The sequence below is a fragment of the Aricia agestis genome, chromosome 9 (genome assembly GCF_905147365.1).
Source record: "Aricia agestis chromosome 9, ilAriAges1.1, whole genome shotgun sequence".
Taxonomy (NCBI): Eukaryota; Metazoa; Arthropoda; class Insecta; order Lepidoptera; family Lycaenidae; genus Aricia; species Aricia agestis.
Genome location: NC_056414.1, coordinates 246,158 through 265,055, shown reverse-complemented (window position 1 = coordinate 265,055; position 18,898 = coordinate 246,158). Strand labels below are relative to the sequence as shown.

At 42.8% G+C, this 18,898-nt stretch overlaps 3 protein-coding genes across 3 annotated transcripts in view; 1 reads left to right on the top strand and 2 right to left on the bottom strand.

Annotated features, from left to right (window-relative positions):
* The window catches only part of LOC121730654 (zwei Ig domain protein zig-8-like), a 272,454-nt gene extending 269,202 nt beyond the window's left edge, over positions 1 to 3,252 (top strand). Inside the window, exons 6-7 of the mRNA XM_042119796.1 lie at positions 2,254 to 2,422; positions 3,127 to 3,252. Of these exons, the coding sequence (XP_041975730.1) occupies positions 2,254 to 2,422; positions 3,127 to 3,251 (294 nt within the window). The 3' untranslated portion in view covers position 3,252. The remainder of the gene's footprint in view (positions 1 to 2,253; positions 2,423 to 3,126) is intronic.
* A 14,081-nt stretch (positions 3,253 to 17,333) lies between these two features.
* On the bottom strand, positions 17,334 to 17,943 carry LOC121730175 (cytochrome b5-like). Its single transcript, XM_042119101.1, has one exon. The coding sequence runs from the start codon at positions 17,908 to 17,910 to the stop codon at positions 17,509 to 17,511; it is 402 nt and encodes a 133-aa protein (XP_041975035.1). The 5' UTR covers positions 17,911 to 17,943; the 3' UTR covers positions 17,334 to 17,508.
* A 57-nt stretch (positions 17,944 to 18,000) lies between these two features.
* On the bottom strand, positions 18,001 to 18,538 carry LOC121730176 (cytochrome b5-like). The gene has a single exon (XM_042119102.1). It carries the CDS (start codon positions 18,509 to 18,511, stop codon positions 18,125 to 18,127), a length of 387 nt encoding a protein of 128 aa, XP_041975036.1. The 5' UTR covers positions 18,512 to 18,538; the 3' UTR covers positions 18,001 to 18,124.
* Between the last annotated feature and the right edge of the window lie 360 nt (positions 18,539 to 18,898).

Below are 18,898 nucleotides of genomic sequence, written 5' to 3'. Positions count from 1 at the left end.
CAAAAGGTTTCATCGTAAGGAGATCCGTGTCTGTATATAAGACGATGTCCGGCCACAGCCACACCTTCAAGTCTGAAATACAAATATTTAACATACAAATGACGATGTAACGAACAATAATTTAGAATCTCCAAACACTAGGACGAGGGGGACGTCCGCGGGTGATCGCTCCGCGGCGCGCCAACATTAATTACTTTCTCAACTTTTCTTTCTGAACTCGCTATCTAATTTCGCCGGTGGTATTTTATTTTTCATTTCGCGCGTAATGAGTACGGCGACGTCATACCCCTCAGTTACCGATCGCCATAGGATACGAGGTGGTATAATGCGGAGGTTTGTACGTTAGCGAGCCCATTTTACCGCCCGCGCTCGTGCCGCTAGTAACTCTCAAGATACCACTATGTAATGAGAACATCACTAAATCTATAGCTAAAGGCGTAATCCTCATAATGGCTAATTTATAAAAAGGCTAAACAAACAATTAATGAACAGTTTACGTAGCGTATGTAGACATCATTTGTTTCAATCCACCTCCCTGTATAAGTATATTATAGTAGCAGACAGCAGTAAGGTGAATCATCCCTCCCCCTCTACCAAACAGCCTCCTCCCCCCTCGCTACCCCCGGCCCAAACATCAGTCAATACACTTTGAATGGATTCGACAATCACGTAACCCTATTGCCGGGGCACTGGACCTGGACCGCCATTACTGTAATACACCACACCACCGCCCAGGGCCGACCGCAGGGGGGGGCGCTATTGAACACATGACAAGTCATATAAATTAGTATCTTTAGCAATAATATAGCATAATATAGCATCAATAAAGTAGTTGCGAACTAAAGGCCTATTCACACAGAAACGAGAGCCCTTGGGTCGGGTCTATTTTCACCTATTGAACACACTCAATTTATACTATCTAAATGTGTACATTAACGTTTAGCTTCAGTGAGTCACATCACTTCAAACTTAAAGCGATTTGACTAATCACTAAACAGTCGCTGTACTACATACTCGCACGCGCTCCACTACGTCCGCCTCGAAAGTAAGATGTTACGTCGTCGAAAGTAAGGCCTTTTGTTTAGCGGACATTAATTCGGCTTTGACGGGCGCCTCGAGTGGTGCACGAGGGGCCCTAATCATAATCCGACAAAAAAGTTACCGAAAGTTATGAATTTGATAGCATTTGTGTTATAAAGTTTTAGATGTCTCGAGGGTCAACTCGGAGCTTTCGTTTGTTTCGCGACATTTCTTTTGCTTGATTTATACGCTTATACGCTCGAAACATAATAACAATTATTAACTAATATTATTGACATTGATATGTCATCGAATATTTAATTATTGTGAGTGAAACTCATCAACCATCTAGAATGTATTATTTTATGTCGTTCAAATGCCTACCACTTTAATAAAGCAATAATGAGGGACCGTACCGTAAGTATTGCATTTTATGAATGAGAGAAGCAAACGAGATTCGAATTGTATAAATAGTTAGTTTTAGTAGTTTTAAGGATAATTTAATTCAGTTATTAACTGCAAAATCTCGACAGTATTAGCAGTTAATAACATCGAAAATATTTTCTAACGTAAGGGCATAATGCAGCTTCTCCGCGTTGGCCCATTGTGGATATATTATAGACGATTGCTCACCTACACGTACTCCATAGAGTACTCGTATACACATACTATATTGTGCATGTCGTATCTGTATACAGCTTTGAAATCCTGGTGGCACCTATGTTTATCCATCATGACCTTACGTACAGAAGGGGCCTCTCGACGAAAGGGGGCGCCGAGGTGCCTAGATAATGTCTACCCCTTTCTTCTACCTCTTCTAACCCTTATCTCGGATAGGCCAGAAGTAAAATGTCCAAATAACCTATTGTTTATAGTTTCCTTGTACAAATGAAACTATGTTAAAGTTTTAAGGTCACAATTAGAAAGTCGTAGATTAATAACTATTATAAGTGCGCACTGTGCATTCATGGAACAGTCGTTCGGGAGACTTCCCAGCGTAATAATATAAACGTGGCCTGCTTCCAGGACAACGTACATTTATACCATCGTTTTAGAGTATTGACCGAGTATTTGTTTACACGGAAGTACCGTCAGACGACCATCAATAGTGCAGTGCAAGTGCAGAAGCTACTCCTAGACTAGCAATACCTTTCTCCGACTACCTACTACGCACACACGTGGAATACGCGTGCGGGCGTAGTCGGCGGCGGCGTGTACCTGCGGTGTTAGCAGGTGATCTCGTACGACTCGTCGCGCGGCGGCGTGTCGGTGGTGACGGAGAAGGGCGCGGCGACGACGTCCTACCTGCTGGTGCAGGACGCCGCGCCCGCCGACTCCGGCCGCTACTCCTGCGCGCCCTCTAACGCCGAGCTGGCCTCCGTGCGCGTCCACGTGCTCAACGGTCCGTATACACTTTACCAATGTATAGGTGTAAGGAGTCAGCTTGTATCCCTGAGGTCACCGCGACCCGAGTGGATCTGATGCAACTCGTTGGCAATACTCCTAATTTATGTATCTGTCTCCCGGCAGTATCAAACCTACCCTCGGTTTTCCCTGATTTGAACAAATCTGAAATTTACTCCCATGCTATAGAAAATCAAACTCGACTCAATCAAACGACACGCCCCCTATCCCTAGGAGTAAAATAACGTTATGTGGCTTTTAACTACTCGAGAAAATGAGAATAATTAGCACAATGCAGTGGCATTTTCTTACGGAAGTAACACAGCCATATTTGTTTATACTTATTACTTATCTTAACACAGCTGAATCTACACTTACAATAATAGCATAGATAACAGCTCGTAAAAACAAGTTTATCGAACCATCCAGTCACTGTGATTCAACATATTATTAAGCGGCTCCAAGGTCGAGTATATCTGATTGCTGAGTAATCTTAAGGTGCCCATACACGGGACAATTTGTCGTTCGATTTTAACATCGAGGAGATAAATCGTTACGATAATTGTCCCGTGTATGGCCACCTTTATATTCAACCGACAAACCGTTTCTCGTCTTCGTCGTAAAGCTTCTTATGATTACAGAATTTCTTGAGTCTCATGTCTCGTTTCAAGTGGTGTAACTCGAGGTGTGGCCGTTTTGCAGGCGAGCGGCCGGCGGCGATGCAGACAGGGTCGGCGGGGCTGTCGGACAGCTGGCGCTGCGTGCTGCTGCTGCTGGCGGCCGGCGCGCTGCACGCCCGCCTGCTGCGCGCCCAGCTCACCAGCTGATCCCGTCGCCGCCCGCCCCCCGCGCCCCCCGCCGCGCCCCCCGCACCGCTCGCGCCCGGAACTCGCTAGTTCCCCGGGACCGTCGAGGCCGCGGCGGCGGCGCGGGTTCGGAACGGCCCCCGACGTTCGCTCACGTTTTGTACATTGCGGCTCCGCGCCGGGGCCGCTTGGCCCGACCCGGAAGACTCCTGCGCCCTCCCCGCGCCACCTAGTTAATATAGATAGTTATAATATTATTACGGTTAAGGAGATGACGATTAAATTAAATAAAGTTCGCGGTGCAAGGTCGCGGGAGTCTTCCGTTCGGCCGCGCCCCCTCCCCCTGTAAATACTCCGATAGGTAATAATATACTTGTAATTACACGTTACGTACCGTAAGTCGCTCCACCGGGGACGTAGGATTTAGCGTTTCTAAAATGCCCCCGACGATTCGGCTGGGTAAAAATTTGTACGACACTAAATTATACAATAATTCGTGTCACTAGTGGTACCAGCACCGCCGCGACCACCGCGGGGGCCGCGTATCGTTTTGGACAATTTTCATTGGAATTCGATGTAAAGTAAATTTATATATTTGTTGGTTTTAATATAGTATATTTAACTGGGGAGAGAGGCCGGAGACCTCCGCCGAGTGCTTCGGGCCCGCGCCGAGTTCCCGGCCAGCTGTGTTCAGTGTTACAGCGGAGAGGTACATTCTGTCGAGGCACACTACTCGACAGTCCGACGACGTCGCGAGCCGGGGGCCGGGAGATCCCGACGACCGAGCCGTTGAGGCCGCAGACCGGAGTGGTCGCTCGGCGTCGTGGCGTCGTCCTCGTTTACTGATTACGTGCGGGTGTAAAGGAGTTCTTCTGGCCCCCAGCGCGGCGCGGCGCCTCTGCGTTCTCTTTCAAAAAATTAGAACGTGGAGGCGTCATCGTTGATGTGCCACCCACAGAGCGCTAGGCTAATTTATGAATGCATCTCCGATGAGACTTCAGCTCCAGACACGCGGGGCGATCGACCGAAAACCGTGTAATTAATTTTCGTTAGCACCGGCTTAGAGACTCCGCCTGCGACTCCGCCTGCGTGCTTTGAGCTGGGTGAAGCGGGTGTCGCATGCTATGCTGCCTCTATTTTAAAGATCTTTTTCATATAATTTAATGATTAATGAGTTTTAGATTCGTCATTTACTAGTATTACGCAATACGCAGGTAGAGTAGTTTTGTTAAAATAATAATATAACCGCGAAGACTCCGTTTTCGGAATGTCAAGCTTCAATGCTAAAATTAATTAAACAGTTTTATTTTCCTCGCTTAACGAGGAATTTAAATTTTATTTGTATTCGGCGGGTGCGGGCCGGAGTGTGTCGACTGTCGAGTCACGAGTGAAACCACTAGTCACGATGACGAGGTCACTGATTGAACAAACGTCGTGTCGTCGCGAATCGACGACTATGGAGCCACTCTTAAACTGCATTATACAGGTCATACAGGGCAATATACGACAAGTAAATAGCAGATAACAGGCCGAGTCGTGATAGTGATAAGTTTATTATAAATGTATCAAACCATTGCACGACGGCATGAAGGAGCTACCTCCTGTTTCGCGTCGGATAACTCATTATCACGTTACGACTTACGCCTGCGACTCCTGTGCATAATAAGAAAATAACATTATTTATTAACAAAACGCGGTCCCGTTTCGCAGGCCTGCGTAAATCTCAATTGAAATCAATAAACTCGTGTCCCCTGTGTGCCGTGACACACAATAATAATTGTGTCCTTGACTGGTGGACTCTAATCGTGGGTCGCGTCGTACGCTCTATCTCGATTTTCTGGTCTGAGAATCTGATGCTAAATTTGAATAACCTGTTGTGTGGGATAAATCGTTAAACTGTTTAAAATCGTACTTTCGGTGTTGTTCCGGCCTCTACTGTGAATAATTGTAATTAATATTTAATACGTAAATTATTCTCAGGAGATCACTTAAACTTTTAAAGGAAGCAATACTAGGAGGATGACCTCATTTTGGAGCACAATTTTATCGAGTCGAAAGGGGTAGCCATTGCACTATAGTACCAGCTATCTAAACGACCAATATTATAATAAATATTATGATGTCAGGAGACAAAGAATATAATTTTTATTATTAGTGTGAATAACGTGATTTTAGCGGCGTAGCTTGCGGCACCGGTAGCGTTTGTGTTGTTCAAAGTTTACGTTGTCTGTTGTCTCGGATGAACCGTGATGTATAGAGTGACTTGTATAGTATCCTGTACATATAACTACATAGACATTTTACAGTACGCGTGTCTGTGTGAGTGCGGCTGCGCGAGTGTATGTATGTAATACATAAACTATATGTAAATTGAATAAGTTTGTTTTCAAATAAAATATTTAATATTTAAGAGCACGCGTGTTTTATTTCCTGCAGTGCAGCTGTTGTAAGCCTGAGCTAGGATAATTAATTTATTTATACATTTATAAGCGAAAGTAAAATAAATATTATGCATTTATAGGATCTAATAGGTACTTAATAAGTATTCCTATCGGCCATTTACGGGTGTGACTACTTCACCATTATAATTACAGCTATACTTAATTATAGATAATGTAATCTGCTCATTATAGCCGTAATAATTATAATGCGTAACATCGTCGCATCCATAAATGCAGTACATAAGCCCCTATAAAAGGGCATATTACACGCATCAATATTATCACGATTTTGTGATAATAGGCCGAATCGCAGTATCGCAGTAGTACTTGTGATTCGCGTGATACTAGATCATGATAATATTGATGCGTGTAATACCTGCCATACCTCTCGGCTGCGATACTGCCTCCCCGGACCGTGTCATCTGCTCTACATAGTAATATCAGAGAAATTGATTCCCAGGCAGATGGGGGACTTACGTAGTTTGGTCGCGTTACGTCAAATCCAACCGACAGATCACAATTAACATTGAATTGACATGATCCGACCGAATGACGTTGGTCTGTCAACTGCCTAGGAATCAATTTATTCAATGATACATAGAGCAGGTTACATTACAACCCGGAGAGGCAATATTTACACGATACAGATGAATCTGATGACCGACAACATGTACCGTTTGTTTTAAAATATAACCGATACATAACGAGCGCCCGCCGTCCGGCCACCACTATAGTAATTGGTTCCCGCCCGCAGCCCGCAGCCCGCAGCCCGCAGCTCGCCACATACATAATACATTAGACCACACCAATACATCAATGGCTATCGGCTCCGGTCGATGTTCCAGCGCAAACACCTCGGACTTTCAGGAACCCGATTCACCGACCGCCGATTCTCTACATCTTGGCCTGTGGCCGACGAGTTACCAAAACGAGATTCGAGCGACGAGACCCAGGTAACTATTTAATGAGGAGCTCCTTGTAATACGATCAATTTATCGAAACCTAATCTTCGGCTATTTCATAAGACAGTAGACACCCTGCGACTGTGTAATAGTCGCGATTACTGTTAATTATTAACGAAATTAACTCTACTCATGTGAAACGCTCTGATTTACAAAACGTGTTCCAACTTGTAAGCAAATGCGGGTAAAGTTGCGCTTGGCCGAGTGTATATTGCAATAGGCTACTTGACCTATATTCAATTTCATTGAACAAATGCATATTTCTAGTAGGACTTGGCCTAGGAAATCGTATTTCACCCTTATCATCAAATAAAAGCATAAGATTGATAAATAAAGTCGATTTGAAAATATGATTTTATCTTTTCAATTTGTACTGACGAAAACGCTTTTGCGGTACTTTCGATTTGGATGTGACGTCATCAAACTCGTAATTTAAGATCTTTTTTTTATGAAATAAGGGGGCAAACGAGCAAACGGGTCACCTGATGGAAAGCAACTTCCGTCGCCCATGGACACTCGCAGCATTAGAAGAGCTGCAAGTGCGTTGCCAGCCTTTCAAGAAAGAACAGGGTAATAGGGGAGGGTAGGGAAGGGAGGGGAAGGGAATAGGGGAGGGTAGGGAAGGGAAGAGGTTAGGGGTCAGGGGATTGGGCCTCCGGTAAACTCACTCACTCGGCGAAACACAGCGCAAGCTGGCGCGCTGTTTCACGCCGGTTTTCTGTGAGAACGTGGTATTTCTCCGGTCGAGCCGGCCCATTCGTGCCAAAACATGGCTCTCCCACTTATAAATGTGAGTATATAGTATTTACTACTTGAATACCTCAAACAGCTCCAAAGAAGCTTTGCACTCCCACAAGCATAAAACAAATATGACACAACACAGTGTCATCTCATGTTGACACACACACTGCACAACTTAATAGTACCAGTTTCGTTCTATAGAGGAAGCGATTCGTTCTTACCGCAAATCATAATTAGTTTCAAGGGCGACATACACTTCGGTCATAGCTGACTTCCTCGTCCTTATGGAAAATCACCGTCCAATAGATTTACTTTATAAAAATACAAGATGACACCCGCATAGGGAATGCAATCTTGTTCTCGCGAGATCTCGGCCTTTTTTAGCGAGATTGATCTCGGACGAAAAAAAGGCGAGATCTCGCAAGTTTGACGAGATTGCACTTGAGCATAAAAATGTCTTATTCGAAGCGCGGACTGACACGGACGAAGTTGCGATCACGGAGTAAAAACAAAGAGGAGCTGGCATAAGCAACTGTGCATTGTGATTTTCTACTAGGTCCTGAATTTTGACTTCTCGTTGTTTTGTTAGTTACAAAAAAACTGTTTTATTACTAAAAGATTTGTGTTTGATAGTGTGAGCTTTTATAATTCTGGACGTCACGTTATCGTGGATGCCGGCTTCCACGATAAAACGTTAGGCACGTTCAATGCCCTTTTGATTGTACGCACCGCGGAAGTTTTGTGCGGTTCAGAAGTGTAGAGGTCGTGTCCTCTAACGTGCACGTTAAAATATTGTCGTCGACGGAAATTTAAAAACGTCTTCATATTATATTATTTCCATACATTGTACTTCCCTAAGTGTTCTTTTACCGCGGACGTCCACGATATTAACGCCACGTCCAAAATTATAAAAGCGCACATTAGAAGAGAAGACTGGTTGTTTCTTTCATTTGTTATTTGATAGATAGAAGGTACGTACTTATGTCAAAGTTTACTACTTAAAAATTATAGACAGATACGACAAACAATGTTTGATGCATAAAATTCAATAGAAAAAATTCGTGAAAATGAATGTTAATCTTATAATACTTTTAATGTTCATTACTTTTTTTCGTAATTTATTCAAATATTGTGATTATTTGCAAAAAAACCCACCAAACTGCTAATCTCGCGAGATCTCGAAATTGGCGAGATCTCGCGATATTGTATTCATAAACTCGCGGGATCTCGCTTGAGCCCCAATCTCGCGACATTTGCATTCCCTACACCCGCAACTCCGTTGCGCCAATTTCTTTTTATCGCGCTGGAACCGTACATTTTTTCAAGATGAATAGTAGCCTATGTCCTTTCCCGGGACTCAAAGTATCTCCATGCCAATTTCCAGCAAAATCGATGCAGCGGTTTGGGCGTGAAGGGGTAACAGACAGACAGACAAACAGACATACTTTTGTATTTATAATAGTAGTATAATTGTTTATAATATTAGTATGTATTATCTTCCTGCGGCAACGCGTTGTGTTTGTTTTACGCTCAATAGGCTACTTGACCTACTTATTTTCTTCATGCTAATCGCTTCTTAATTATTCATCTTCACCAAAAAAGCTAATATTATAATATTTTAAACAGTAGAAAACCATAAAAATGTTGATTGAAAAATATGTATTTTAAATGGCGCCGAAAACACTGTCCGCCATAGTGTAAGTGTGTAGTGTAAATAAAAGATATTTTTATGCAGATTACGAGTCGACAAGCACACGATAAGATATTTAAGTACAGTTTTACACTTAATTACTTCTCGGAAGGTCAACATTAATTACTTTTTAATTTATGAAGGCTCGAGACGGGAGGAATTATAATATAAAGTATAAAAATAACGACGTCATTACGTGTTCGCCCGTCGCGCGTCGCCGCGGTCCGCGACGACCTTAGCGTACGGCGGAAAAACAGAATATGTTGAGCACTCCGCACGTTCAAATGTATGTCGTGTTAAATTAATCGCATCGGGTAGTAATCTGTAGCGGAGGTATAGACTACTTCGTAATAAAATGTATAACGAACAATTTGCAGGAACCGCAATAGGATTCTCGCTTACCAATTTGTAATGAAAAATGGCTTAGTTAAGGTCCAGTTTAAGTTACTTGTAACAATAAACTGTCCTCGACTCTCCTCCTCATCGACTCTACTGTACTCCCCATCTGCATGTACCCGTATTCTAGAAGTGTTGTGACAGGAGACACCTGTCAACTATCGGCGCGCACTGCGGCCGCGCCGACGCCAATGCATCTGCATCTGTTGCTCGTCAGTTGTCATGAACATTTGTGACTGTATTATAAACATTATCTATAATTAAGATTTAAGTACGGAACCACAAAAGTGAGGCTTCGATGGTCGACCGCAGCGAGTATGTGACGCGTCGTTAATTCTTTAAACTATAATGTTGTTAATCAACTTATTCCGATTCACGAGTGATAAGCATACTTTGGGTAGCAACCGAGTGCAAATGCTTGTAAGGTACTTTACAATTACTGCGATAAATATAATGTTATTTATCGCGTTAATCGAAAAGTAAAAACTTTTTAAAAGTCATAAATAATTTTAAGTACGGAGCTAGTTACGTAACGACATTGAACTGCGTAGTTATCTCGAATACATGACTCGTCATTCGTCAATAGGTTTACTAACAAAACGTTACTTTACAAGCATCCATGATAATATATTATATTGAGGAAAACTTTAGTGAACATCCCGAACTGTTACCAGTCCCAATAGTATCTGTATGACACAAGCACAAATTGATCTCGAAGAAATGGAAGATTCGAGAGAACAATCGCGAAACAGTCTGTAGCACGGCTTATCAGAGAGAGTGCGTATCGCCAGATAACAATAATTATACTGATTGTGTGTCAGCACTCAGCAGTCAGCACCGATTTGAAGAGTACCACGAGCATTTCGAGTCGCTTATCGCTATCATTACACGGCGATCATTATACTATTACTATTTTGTTCGTTTTTCGTTCGTAAAAATGGTTCTTATTTATTAATGTCGAACCAAAGAATCATACGTAAAGTCTGTGTGACCACTGATTTGAAAATATTATGCTGCTTAATAGAAAACAGACTGGTCCGAATGAGGACCAATGATGCATCAATTAGTGGAACCTGGGTAGGTACTCTAAAGTATTTCATTTGAAAGGTAAGTATCTCTAAGACAGCTCAATTTTTTTAAATAATGTGCACGCTTCTGACGATTCAGAAATGTGTTCACTGTTCACCCGGAAGCCGCAGCGAACGAGTTTGACTTTGACGAGTGGGGGGTCATCAATATCAGGCAAAAATCACCGAATGGCGCGTAGCCGGCGGGCGGCTGCGGGCGGCGGGGCAATCTGGCAACATACATAATTATTAAATGCTAATATAATGTTCGCGTGTGCGAAAAACGCGGCCCCGGAGACCTATCGATGGCGAAATATTAGCGGAATTCCCTCGACACCGGAAAAGCGACCCTGTTTCCAGGCGGTAGAGTACATTTTGCAGGCCGAGGAGCAGGCGCCGAAGTCGACTCGCGGGTGACCGCGCGCCCGTATATCGAAGTGGATTTATTCCTCCACATATCGACGGGTGCAAAGTAAAAAGAGTCATCTACAAAACAGCAACTTTTCAGGAGAGCGCATAATAGAAAAAAATGCTCCCATTTTATCAATTTCCGATCAAATTTATTGAAATTTTCATCATTGTTTCATTATTTATTAATGAATCCACATGTATATTTAATTTCTTCTAATTATGTTTAATTTACGAGATATTGTAGTTGTCTGCATCTACATTGCGCTTGAAAATATGACAACTGAGTTAACTACCACTTGGTCGTTTCTACGTGGGAATTAAAAATTATATTTATTAAAGTATTTTTACCGATTACTAGTACGATTATCAGTAACTACGTAAAGTGTAACACTTTATATTATTAAAATTATTAATAAAAGTAAGTTATATTATTAAAATATGTAGTTAAACGTTTTACATCTTAAACACACCAAGTTCAGAACATAATTGCGTAGATATCTTTTTCTACGTTGTCGATTCGGTGCAAGGTACACGATTTAGAAGGAAGTTAAAATATGAAATACTAGCTTTTGCTCGCGGCTTCGCTCGCGTGGAATTTGAAAATCGCGTAAATTGCAAATATTCCCGTAAGCTCCCTTAGAAACATGATGTTTTTCCAAGACCAAAAGTAGCCTATGTTACTTTTCATCCTTTCAAATAAGTTTATGCCAAAAAACAATACGATTTGTTTCTTCGTTAGAGAGTGAAGAAAGGACAAACAAACAAATAAATAAATAAACATACTTTCCCATTTATAATATTAGTATGGATATACTTAGGAATCATTCATTTACTTTCGTAAAAATCGTATTTTCTCACAACAAAAATGAAATTCTGTGTCAATACTTTAATTATTTTAAACTAATTTAAAAATTATTCAGTATCATTATCAGTACAGGAACTATGTTGTAAATTATTATAATTTAGGCAGAGGCTTATTAAGTCTTTGTACTTGGCACTTGTAAGCATGATGGGTTCATTATAACATCATAAGCATCGCCGGACGTTTTACACCATCGGAGGGGTGCATACGATTCTTCAGAACACAAAATGAAATTTTATTTCAACGATTTCTCAATTGCTTCTCGTGATCACAGAGATCCCAAAACCGGTCAAAGATAAGTTAATAGAAAAACTTCGCGAGAACTTGCAAATGCCGGGATATGATGTTACGCAGGTTGCAATTTACCATTTCTGGACTGATGTAATTGTTTACCTAAATTTGGTCGTAATTTACGTCTCGTATCAATACACGTGTCTTTATTTCTCAATCGTCTTTTCTTTAGATCAATATTTAACTGACGTCTTTTTCTACCGTTTAACGAGGAAGGCGTAGAACATTCACTTGATGCCTCCACTGCCGAAGAAGCATCAATGGTGTTGTCTATAGAAGATTTAAAGTTTGAGAGGGACAATATACTCGATGGCCTGTTTGAGTTAATAAACTCAAGCAGGTTATAGATTATATGAGATCAAAGTATCTGTTTAATAAAAAAGAATATATAATATTTTGATCTAATACTGATAATGGACGCGGCGGACTTGAAGTGATGAATGAACTGTATTCTGAGGGTGTTGGCGTATTTGTTAATTTGCTGAGATCGACAAATTTTCAAAATCATTTTATATTTCAGACTGAGAGTGAACTGGTGTGACTGGCCTAGAGTATTCAGATCATGGGGACTTATCTTACAAAGTTAACTTATATTCATTTGTCTTCATCGGTGACACATCAAGGTTTTCTATAAGATGTTCAATAATTTCATCGGGCAACACAGTATTTTGCTCGATAAATCTATCACTTATGTTCTGGAAACTTTCAACTTCTTTAAAAAGTCGTTTTGGACTTTCTGAACATGAAAAAACAGTAAAAAATAACAGTAACAAATAAGAAGTCAATTAATATAGCTAACAATAAGAATTAACATAAATAGGTACTCATAAACATAATAAACAATACTAATTTGCAAAAGTAAATTGAGACATCTAAATCACAATCGCAACGTAGAAAAAGCTATATGGCAGATAGCCGCTTATGCCGCATAACATGACCCCCGCGCGTCCCGCGTATAGACGACCAGCGGTAGTTATCCGCATTTACATCGTGCAATTTCACAAAACAAGAGTAGATGTCTTCTTTTACGTGACAAAAGTACCAAAAATAAGGTGATATTTGAATTTTTGTTTTTGGTATGTTGTAGAACATGATATATTAAGCTAGTTTCTACAAAAAAACGAAAAACTCAAAATTGCAGATGACTTTTTTTACTTTGCACCCGTCGATATATAAGGAACCATCGCATCGCCTCTAATATTTGCGGGGAAGGGACCGACGTTCTCCCTCGCCGCTGCTGGTGGTACACGCCGCCGTCGCCGCCGTCGCCGCCACACGCCGCTAGTACGCCCGCCACTCGCTCCCGGAACGTATCGACTTCGCAGATGGCTAAATTAATCGTGCTACTGATATAATTGGTTTATTTAGTCATGACCTCCTGATTGATGACCTGTGTCAATCTGTAGGTACCTACACCTGGGCAGTAGGCGCCTACGTCACCGTCCAAAATACTAAATTCGTCCGGTATTATCTAATGTTATCAATGAGATCGGAATTAAAAATAATGATGAGGTTATGTTTTTCGTATAATTCTAGAACGTTATTCAAATTTATTAATTATTATAATAAAAGTTGTTTTCGTGGGTCGAGTTCACGTCGCAGTAGTCTCTACATAAGACGCGACTCGCGAGTCGTTCGATTACAATATTGACCTCCTCCTGCTTCCGCGACCTTGCGGGCCTATTACACTACACTATACTACACTACAAACACATACCACACTTGTACTTACCACACTTATACCGTACTAGCTACATGTACCTAAGGGTCAATTCAGATCGCAACCTCACGCGTAGATGCATTTCCAAATTTGTACTGAATTGACAGATTTCAATTGCGTGAGGCGTCTTGCAATTTGCAAATCTGTCAAATCCATACAAATTTAGAAATGCATCTACGCGTCGCGTTGCGGTCTGATTCAACCCTAATGTTAATACCGTTATACCACAGAATAGATAATAGTACAAGGTTATACTAGCTCACCCGCGCAGCTTCACTCGCGTGAACATTGACTTTAGCGTTTCTACTCTATAATTATACATATTAAGTACATGAAAAATATGCAGTCCCCGCGCGATGATAGAGTTACAGGCGGGTACGTTGTGAAGCAGCATTCAATAAAGTTTTCAAGCATTAAAGGAAATATGATAACTCGCTGCAGCGAGTTGCTGTCTTGGAGGTCTTCAATAATTGTCACAACTACAACAGCTGCCATAATAATACAATAAAAACAACGATACGAGTACAAATATAACATAATATACGTGATGTAGGAGCTATCACCCCGCGAATAACGTACAATTTGCATTGACGCACTTCGACGTGAATATTGAATACGTTACTGAGCCGTGAGTGTACACGTTCATCGCAGGTTCAGTAAAAAACTTTATACTTAAATAAAACTTATTCGTGTAAAAAACAGACGACTATATTTTAAAATGTAATTATAATGAGCTAGAATATGTTGGAAAAATACTTACTAGTTATAAAGTCTTTAGTTCATCGTTAGTTAGGACTTAGGTCCCGCGGTAAGTTCTCTATATTATGATATAGAATGTACTGTCACTTCTTGGTGGAAATTCATCTTCAATTAAATAATTATACACTTTCCTTGCACTTATTCCACTTTATTTTAATATGTTTAAATTATTACAAAATTGTTAAATACACGACCGGTTTCGAAAAACACCTTGATGATGATTTTTTCGAAACCGGTCGTGTATTTAACAATTTTGTAATGAATATTATATTAAAACAAAGTGGAATAAGTGCAAGGAAAGTGTATAATCTAAAAACTTTTGTGACGGCGACAAGACAATAGAAGAATGTAATACTTTAAAAAAGATGTAATTCTTGTGCACCACCATTGGTCTCGTTGAATCTCTAACTTGAGTTCGTAAAACATATATTATCTCCGTAAATATGGTACCTACTCAAGGATAGAGTACAAATGAACCAGAGAAATTAAGTAACAGATAATTTGAACTTTGTTTGGTAGAATATTATAATATCTAATACCTAGCAGGTGTGCACACTGCAGGTGTAACTCTCACTCGAGCTACGTGGCGTAGTTCAGTACAAGTACTTAGGCCGGTATAAATAGTCAATACTCAAGATGCGTCTCGGTCTCAAGACACGGTTCAGGCTCTGTGATTGGTTGGCTGTCAAAATTTGGACCAATCATAGAGCCGAATCGCGTTTTGAGACCAAGATGCATCTTGAGCACTGACTAGCTATTTATATCGGCCTTAGTTACACACCTTCTAGCTAGCTACGGTTGTTGACCAGCAACGGTCGGTTAAATGTCTAGAACATTTCTAGGTCTCGAGGGTACTAGGTTACCATTTTTTTACTTACTGCAACAAATACTCGTAGTCAGTAAGATACTCTTTTAGATCTTCTTAAGACAACTGCAGATACCCATTATTTTATACGTGAGGCATCCAAATATGTATGGTTCGACTTTCATTCATTAATAAAAAGGCCGCTCTTGAATCGATTTGAGTACAACAGGTTTAGCACGTATCAGCAGGTGTGCCACACACGGACTCTATATGGAGTGCAATAACTTACCTACGTCATGCGCGTGCACTTTCCCCGCTCCACAATCGCTCGCCGCGCCGCACCGCCCGCGCGCGGCGCTATCAGCTGATTATTGAAATTCCCGAGGACACGAAACAAGGAAAACGATGCCACACGGCCTTTATCCTCCCATGATTTACCTTATTACTTATTACCGATAAATAGATACTTTAAAATATATGAATAGGCCTAAATGTTTTTTAATAATAGTTTTAAGCTTCGAGTAATTAATAGAGTAGTGTTAGTCGGTGGTAAACGGACCGTGCACCGTGATCACAATATAATTACTCGAACCATAATGCAACACCGAAAACTACAAACTATAGTTGCGGGAGTCAGGCGTGTGAGCATCTACTTCACCTCGGTTATCTGGCAGTTATAGCTGCTCTTAGCAGTAAGACCGCCTATTTTTACATAGTTTTCCTATATTATTTTGTTTTTGAGTTTAAGTCTAGTTTTAAGTTGTACAAATAAAGAATTTTCTATTCTATTCTCCTGCGGCGGGCGTGTACAGTGTATAGCCAGGGCTGCATCTACCGTATTATCGCTTTTTGACCAAGAGTTGTGAATTCGAGGGGCCCCCAGCTAAATCGAGTCAAAGCAGAAAATAGACGGTAATGCAAAATAATCTATAATTTAATTAAACAGATCGTGTGGTTTGCTGTCCTGCGAATTCTACGATCGGTCAAAGCCATTCGATTCGTTTTATTCAAGTCAACGTTTAGGTGTTAGTACTTCGAACTGACAGTTAAAATGCTGTAGACCTAAGTATAATTAGCCCAGGGGCTCCTCAATTCACCCTTAGGGTTGATTCAGACCGCAACGTGACGCGTAGATGCATATTTTCTAAATTTATATAGATTTGACAGATTCGCAAGATGTCTCACGCAATTGAAATCTGTCAAATCCATACAACTCGCCTCGCCTCGTCGCGTTGCGGTCTAAATTTACCCTTAGTGTACTTAGTCGCTGCTACGAGTATGACAGGCCAAATACAATCACGACCACAATATTATTTGGATTTTATCATATCTTTTTTTCCTGTAATGTGTACTAACATGTTACAGGAGAAAGAAAAATCCATGTAACATGCACTAGAATGTTATATTCGATTTTATACATTATGTATACAATAATATAATACCTACATAATATTGTCACCGTTATATCAGCTCTAGGTTAGACGCAAGGGCGGACTAAGGCCGGTATAAATAGTCAGTACTCAAGATGCATCTCTTTCTCAAGACGCGATTCGGCTCTATGATTGGTCCAAATTTTGACAGCCAACCAATCACAGAGCCTGAACCGTGTCTTGAGACCGAGATGCATCTTGAGTACTGACTATTTATACCGGCCTTAGACACAACCCGTGGGAAACCCCAAACATTTTTTTCACTCTAGCGAATATTTTGCGAGGCTAGTTTTAATTCAGTAAACGATGTAGTTATCTGAAGCAAAGTTCACTCGACACGATAAGCACGCTAGGTACATATAGCTCCGTATTCGCACCATGAACTTGATATCATCGGTATAATATTGTATCTTTTGAAAAGATGTCATTAAAGTATACAAAGCCTCGGCTCCATTTAATAATTTATTACACCATATAAGTACAATTAAAAAAATGTCGCCTAACAAAAACGACAAGTATTTACAACACCGAACAAACAATAAAAAAACGAACGTTTCGATGTCACATTTTCACTTCGGCCGCCTCTCTTTGAAACGATTTTGTTTTCGTTCGATCGCATCCAGATTAAATATAAAAAAGCACTCGGTCCGGTCGTCCGTCCCACTACACGTCCACTCTCACACACCGACACCCGCGCCCGCCGCTAGCCGAACAGGTAGGAGTACAGCACCGTGAGCAGCAGCCCCAGCACCAGCGGCAGCTTCCACGAGCTCAGCAGCCCGCCGCCCTCCGCCTGCCCCCCCGCACCCCCGGCCGCCGGCTCGCTCCACGCGGAGCTCTTGGTCTTCCTCTCGACGCGGTCCTCGGCCGCCACCTCGCCCACCAGATACTTCTTCATCAGCTCCTTGGCGTCGAGGCTGTGGCCGACGTCCTCGAAGTCCTCGGTGGCGTCCCCGCCGGCGACGTTGAGCAGCACCTCATGGCCGCCGGGGTGGTCGTCCAGGAACTGGGTCACGTCGTACACGCGGTTGTCGATGACGAACACCGCGTCCGCCTTGCTGTTGCGGCTCGCGAGCTCCGCGCGCTTGAACGTCTTCTCGGCCATGGCGCTCCGTGTGCGGCGATACACTGAGCCCCGTCGGCCGTCGGGCGCACGGCGGCCGCGCGCTCCCCGCCGCCGCCGGCCGGCCGACGTCACGCGCTATCGCGTGCGGCCCGGAATCGCTGACTCACGGTGATACCGAGTACCGACAGAGAAGTGAGAACATCGCCGCCGGGGCGCCGCGGGCGGGGGGGTCGAGCGATCCTGTGCGCGTCGTCTACGACAGCACGCCCCAGTAGAGCGCGAGCGCCGCGGCGGCCATGGCCAGGGGCGGCAGCGCGGCGTCCAGCAGGCTACGCAGCGTGAACGGCGGCGGCGGCTCGGGCGGCGGGTCGCGGCGCGGGCCGAGCTCCTCCCACCGCTCGTCGGCGGCGATCTCGCCTGCGCGGAAGGTGGCGCGCCACTCGAGCGCCGCGTCGCTGTGGCCGACGTCGTGGAAGCACTTGGACGCGTCCCGGCCGACGTTGGCCAGCAGCACCTCGGGCCCGCCGGGGTGCTCGCCGATGAAGCTCGTGATGTCGTACACGACGTTGTCGATGACGATGGCGGCGTCGTCGGCCCGGCAGCGCGCCGCCACCTCCGCTCGCGTCCACACCCGCGACATGTTGCTGCGACACTGCCGACTGCCGAGTGACGGCCGCTCGAGGCGAGCGAGGACCGGTCCGACCTAAACGTTTCCACTCGGAATAATTTGTATATAATTAATATGCCCATTAGAATTTTTATGGGTACAACATTATATTCGTACATACGAGCTACGCCGACGACTTCTCCCGCGGGAGCGGTGGTGCCAGATTTAACCCAACGACGCCTTGTACTATTATCTATTTTGTGAGCTGTGACGACGCCACGCTCCATACGCATTTATTTCTTAGCACGCGTTGCGGTCGCGGCGGGAGAAGACGGGGTGCGGACGCCGCCTGGCGGCGCATCTGCTAATTGTATCATGCTATTATTACATTCATCATTATCAATTATCATCATCATTACT

Bases quoted from the DNA above. Each gene is read 5' to 3' on its own strand.
- LOC121730175 (XM_042119101.1), bottom strand. From the start codon at position 17,910: ATGGCCGAGAAGACGTTCAAGCGCGCGGAGCTCGCGAGCCGCAACAGC.
- LOC121730176 (XM_042119102.1), bottom strand. From the start codon at position 18,511: ATGTCGCGGGTGTGGACGCGAGCGGAGGTGGCGGCGCGCTGCCGGGCC.